This window comes from Nannospalax galili, unplaced genomic scaffold, assembly GCF_000622305.1.
Source record: "Nannospalax galili isolate Female #2095 unplaced genomic scaffold, S.galili_v1.0 scaffold735, whole genome shotgun sequence".
Lineage (NCBI taxonomy): Eukaryota > Metazoa > Chordata > Mammalia > Rodentia > Spalacidae > Nannospalax > Nannospalax galili.
The window spans coordinates 260,997-266,996 of record NW_008337053.1 but is presented as its reverse complement, the minus strand read 5'-3'; the positions used below and the strand labels follow the sequence as shown (position 1 = coordinate 266,996).

At 40.0% G+C, this 6,000-nt stretch overlaps 1 protein-coding gene across 1 annotated transcript in view; it reads left to right on the top strand.

Moving 5' to 3' along the window:
• The window catches only part of Fbn1 (fibrillin 1), a 223,254-nt gene that overhangs the window by 122,237 nt on the left and 95,017 nt on the right, over positions 1 to 6,000 (top strand). The window contains exons 13-14 of the mRNA XM_008831779.3: positions 2,292 to 2,411; positions 5,793 to 5,918. Coding sequence (XP_008830001.1) covers positions 2,292 to 2,411; positions 5,793 to 5,918 — 246 coding nt within the window. The remainder of the gene's footprint in view (positions 1 to 2,291; positions 2,412 to 5,792; positions 5,919 to 6,000) is intronic.

The following is a 6,000-nucleotide window of genomic DNA, read 5'->3' as shown; positions in this document are numbered from 1 at the left end:
AGAATATGTATTTTAATAATGAAATGGAGATCGTTTTTAAAGTTTAAAACCTCATTTAATTTTATGTCTCATAGGGTTTATACTGAGTACAATATTGTATAACTGTAATAATTCAACTGTAAACCTAAAAAATTTACAGCCAATTTTGAAAGAGATACATCTTAGCTCAGAAAATTGTTATTGAATATGTCAATGCTGTCGTAACGAAATGCTTCTTCTAAGGATGTGGTTATTAAATAAATAAAAAGAACAGCAGAACTTTATCTTTAGTGACTAATACAGGTGTTGCTGGGCTTAGAACAGGTGTAGCTTCTAGTTTCTTTAGTCACTCTGGGGAGAGTGCATTTCCTGTCTTTGCAACATTTTCCAGCCACTAGAGGCTAGAAGGGCTTCCTGGCCACTCTTGGTCTTCGCGGCCAGGTGTGCAGCATCTTCAGAGCTTTAGAAGACTGGTTTTCTCTTCTGGTTGTCTCTACCACATTAGGGACCTTTTGATTTGCATTGGCCCACCTGTACAATCCAAGAGACTCTCCCGATTTCAAGGTCAGCTGATCGGTAATTTTAACTCCATCTATAACTTTAAATCCCTGTTACCATGTAACATATTTACAGGCTCTGGGGTATAGGATATGAATATATTTTGGGAGACATTGTTATTTTTGCTTCAGTGGCTTTAAAGCTCATTGTCAAATATATTCAAGGCACTGCTGATAACTCAAACCTAAGTTATTCTACAGAAAGCCTCACCAGTACCTTATGAAAGCCTGATTTCAGTTATGAAATTTTGAACATTTTACTAATTTAAATAGGTAACTTGCCAACCTTTTCTAGTCAATCATTAAAAGCTGAAGAAAGTTCACAGACCTTTAAGCTAGTGCAGGGGGATATAACACAAGGGCAATCAGTTTGTTAGATTTGACAAGAACACCTAGTTGATGTTTACTCCTTTGTTTAAATAAATTCATTTCTTAGTTCTTTTAGTTCCTGTTTTCTCAAACCATTTTATTTCCCTGTTGTATGAACACTCTGCTAGAGGTTACCAGAGTCGCCTAGATAAAGTGTGTGGCTCAGGGACTACGCCTGTGCTAACCCTTAGTGTATGTGTCCTTATAACTATGGGAAGGTAAACCAGTTGACCTCTGGCTGCGTGGTTATTTAAAGCAACTGTAACTGGTGGGACTAACCCTGTTGAGGATGTCCGGGGACACAAGGATGAGAGCCTGCCTTTAAGCAACCATCTTCATCTGTTGTTCTCACATTCTTAACAGAATAGCAGAGGATTAATACCCAGGGCTCATGGGTGACTTTCTTTGTATTGGTACCCAGGACTCATGGGTAGACTTTATTGGTATTGAAAAAAACAGAAATCATTTCTGTCTAATTTATCTTTCAGTGCTGTGAATTGAACCCAGGGCTAGGCTATAGCATATAGGCTAGGCAAGTGCTCTACCACTGTCCAATATCCTAGCCCTCATCTCTCTTTAATTTTTATTTTTAAGACAGGGTCCCACTAAGTTGCTCAGGCATGCCTTGAACTTGTGATTCTTCTGTGCCAGCCTCCCTAGTAGCTGGGGTAACAGACCTGTGCTATCAGGCCTGGCTGTCAGTAAGATTTTCTTAGGTCAGACTTGTAGAAATTTAAAAAAAAAGTTTATTGGCTCAGAGTATTGAATTGCTATGTGCTTGGAACCTTTCTCTGAAAGATGGCACATGAAAATAGTACATTTGCACTATTTAACCAGTCTTCCAATGGGTAGAGACATGATATCCTAGTTTGCTTTCTGTTGATGTGATGAAAGACCAGCCAAAAGCAACTTGGGGACAAAAGGTTTATTTGCTTAGAGGTTATAGTCCATCACTGAGGGAAGTCGAGGCAGGACTCTGGAGGCAGGAACTGGGCAGAGACATGGAGGAACACTGCTTACTGACTTGCTCTCCCCGGCTTGCACCGTTACCTTTTTCATGCAGCCCAGGCCCACCTGCCAAAGGATGGCACTCCTTGAAGTGGGCTGGGCCCTCCTACATCAGTTAGAAGTTCTCAAAATACCCTGCAAACATGGCCACCGGCAAGTCTGATGGAGGAACTTCTTTAGCTGAGGTTCTCTCTTCCCAGTCTGTATCCAGCTGACAAAGCTAGCCAGCACACACGGTGTATTTTAGTGGAAAGGAAAAAGATCTTTTCATAGTGCTATCATTTTTCTTAAAGGAAAATCTTTTATATATGTAAAGAAACCTACATAGTTTTAGAATTATGAGCGGTTCTCTAAACTCACATGTGTTGTGTTTTACAGATGTTGATGAATGTGAGAAAAACCCGTGTACTGGGGGAGAATGTATTAATACCCAGGGCTCATATACTTGCCACTGCCGAGCCGGCTACCAGAGCACACTCACCAGGACTGAGTGTCGAGGTAAGGGGCTTTCATGGAACGGGAGGCATCTGTGCCAAATGAAGACTTTGCTTAGAAGGAGTCCAAGGAAACGTAAATGCTTGTCCGCTTTCATTGTCTTCGTGCCCTACTCCAAATATTGTTATTTTGAGGATAGTACCATAAAATCTGATAAACATTGAAATTATTTTAATACATACTTCTGTGCCTGGGAGAAGTTTATGACCCCCACCCTTTTTTTGACTTGTTACTGCTGCTTATTAATCTTTTATCTAGGAACCAGGGATTTGGTTATTCTTTTTTTAAAGATTTATCTATTTGTGTTGTATGTGTATGAGTGTTTTGCCTGCATGTATGTTAGTGCACTACATGCATGCAAAGCCCAAGGAGTCCAGAAGAAGGTGTCGTTAGATTCTAATTCCCTGGAAGTGGAGTTACAGCTAGTTGTTAACCTCTAGGTGGGTGCTGGGAATCAAACCCAGGTCTTCTATAAGAGTAGCAAGTGCTTTTAACCACTGAGTCATCTCTCCAGCCCCAGAATGTGGAAATGCTTTGTGTGAAAGAAGCTGAGGATTGTTTTGTGGAACTGTATGTAGTTTCTTTATACAAAGGAGGGTAAGGATGCTGTTCTGTGTCCCTGCTGATTGTGTGGTCAACAGCCAGCAGCAGTACCCCTGAAAACTCTTTGGAAATACTAATTCTCTAGTCCTTCATCAGATAAGCATTTCAGCAAGGTCCCCAGCTTAAGAAGCACTACCATAAATGTTCTTATAAAAATTTCTCTCTGGGTTTATTTCTCAATAAATTTATTAGACTGTCCAGCATGCCTTTAGTTAAATGATATCAATGTACTAGGTTTCTGGGACAGAAATACAAATCTTTATAAATTTGGTATAGAATGAACTGTATCATTAATCCGGTAAAAGTAGATAGAAATAAGCAAGCACTATCAAACATAAGGAAGGCAGAGAGGTTTATATTAGGTAAAAACTGAATCCACTAATACATTATTTTATTTGCCTCTTTTTAAAAAGCAAAAATTCTTTGTGTGAATTGAAGTCATGTAGTGTGTTCGATATCCATCTGTGAACTGCTTTCAAAAATCTCTGAATTTGTTCTGACTTGGAGGCATTTAGCCATCAATATATTTAGGTACAGTACCTAAAAAATGGCAATTTTAAGCAGGAAAAAAACCCTGGAAATATAGTATTGCTACACACTTCTATTAACAGCCTACCACTGAATCACAAATCTGAATCGGTGGGGTATTTAGCAGAGTTGAGAATATTCTTAATGTGTTAACCATTTGTCAAAATAATTAGCAACAGTAAACGAAATCACTGTCAAGAGACCTCACTGCTAAATAATCAAAGAGAAATGACTGAGCAGGCTTACCTGGAGCAAGGACTAGTCTGGGTAAAGGCATGTGGTCATCATCAAGCTGAGGCCTCATTTGAGAGACTCAGCTTGGGTACTATTTTCTACAAGTCAGTGCTAAATTTACACTGAGTGTCAGAGCACACTGGTGTCATTTGGTAGATGGAGGTCTCTGCAGAGCCTCTGGATGGCTGTGAGAAAACGCATTTCAGGCGCTGGGTAGGAGGGGACAGAAGACACAGAAGGGGTGGAGGGCAGCTTTGAATGGCAGGCTTTTCTGCATCTAGGTTTCTTGAAGGACACCAGAGCACAATGGTGTTCTTAAAGTAGTGAGGAGAGAAAAGGATGAACTCTTTTTCCTGTTTATTTTAACCGTGGGTCTAAAAAAATTATAGAATGCTAAAAGAAATAGCTTGTTCTACAATATGTGGCTTTCACCTTTTTTTTTTTTTTTTTTTGAGTGTAGAGCAAGACAGATTTCAGCAAGGATTAAGAAATAAAAGAGAAAGAAAGAGATCAGAGATTTTTGGCACAAAGATCAGACAGAAGAAAAGCCCAGACTGCTTCAGCTAGTCCAATGGCTCATACTGAAACCACGGCGGGATCTGCTTGGAAAGAAAGTGCGATGGAGGGTCAACCACAGGCATCATGCAGACAGGGCAGACAGAAGAGGGAGACAGGCCATAAATGCACATTCCTGTCTGGGGTGTGCAGGATGCTCACACTCAGTCACATGCCCCCTCCACTCCCTGTGGATATGTGTGCGCGCCCACATATCCCATGGAAAGGATTGTATGCTGGAAGACAAGGCAGTCTGTGTTCATCCTCTTTGATGTTCATCCAGTTTTAGGGACAGAGGGAAACGGAGAACTCAGGCTACCTGCTGTCTATTGTCTATTCTGAGTGGACCATTAATTATTAAATTAGAGATCAGATGCAGCTTATTTGAGTTGATGTTATTTTTGAACATTTCCATATCAAATTCTATTATTTACTTTGACATAATATTAAGCACAATAGTGAATAGGGGAGGGGGAGATCCTCACAGAACCAATATTTTGTATGGGAAGTAGAACAGTCATAAAGTTATAAATGAGACTAAGAATATATGAGCAATTAAACAATACTTGGCCAGAACTGCTGTAAGGCAGGTGGACATATTGGAGTTGTGTGATGGAGGGCTGAGGGACATTTCTCTTTTACTCTGATTTTTTTTCTGTGTTAGTCTAATATTGTTATGAGTTCCTTTTTAATCATGTGTTGAGTGACATCAACCAAAGTTTAGTATAAACTATCATACATACCACTCAATAGATTTGGAAAATGGTGAAGAATCTTTTTTCTTTATAGAACTGAGATATAAATAAGTCTTAATAGAAATTAGGTTAGGGTCTGGAGAGATGACTCAGCAGTTAAGAGCACTGACTGTTCTTGCAGAGGACCCAGGTTCAGTTGCCATCATCCACATAGCAGCTAACAACCATCTGTAACTCCAGTTCCAGAGGATTCAATGCCCTCTTCTGACCTCTCTGTGCACCACATGACACAGGTGCACTTACATACATTCAGGCAATACATTCATATACATAAAACAAAGATAATAGTAAATAAAATACTTCTTAAAAAGTAAATTAGGGGGCCGGGCATGGTGTTGCACGCCTTTAATCCCAGCACTTGGGAGGCAGAGGCAGGCAGATCTTTGTGAGTTTGAGGCCAGTCTGGTCTACATAGTGAGTTCCAGGACAGCTGGGGCTACAGGGAGAGCCTGTCTCAAAAAGAAAAAAAAAAAAAAAAAAGTAAATTAGGTTAAATTAGCATGATCATGTTTTTTCCGTTACATATCTTTAAAGTACTGACACTCATACATACCATGTTATTTGGTATACCATTTATGTTAAAGAATATGATTAAACAATTGAAACCCAAGACAAAGGCCATGAGTTTGGAAATGGAGGGGGAGAGAGAAAGAAAATAATTATGTCTTTCACATTAAAATTGCTTCATCCTTTCTGATTTTGAACTTAGACATTGATGAGTGTTTACAGAATGGCCGGATCTGCAACAACGGACGCTGCATCAACACAGACGGCAGTTTCCACTGTGTGTGTAACGCGGGCTTTCATGTCACACGGGATGGAAAGAACTGTGAAGGTAAGAATAGTGCAGTGACGGTGTCTCTGTCCTTCACTGCGGCTTTGGTGTCACGAGTGTTGAGCAAGACTGAGCCTAATGC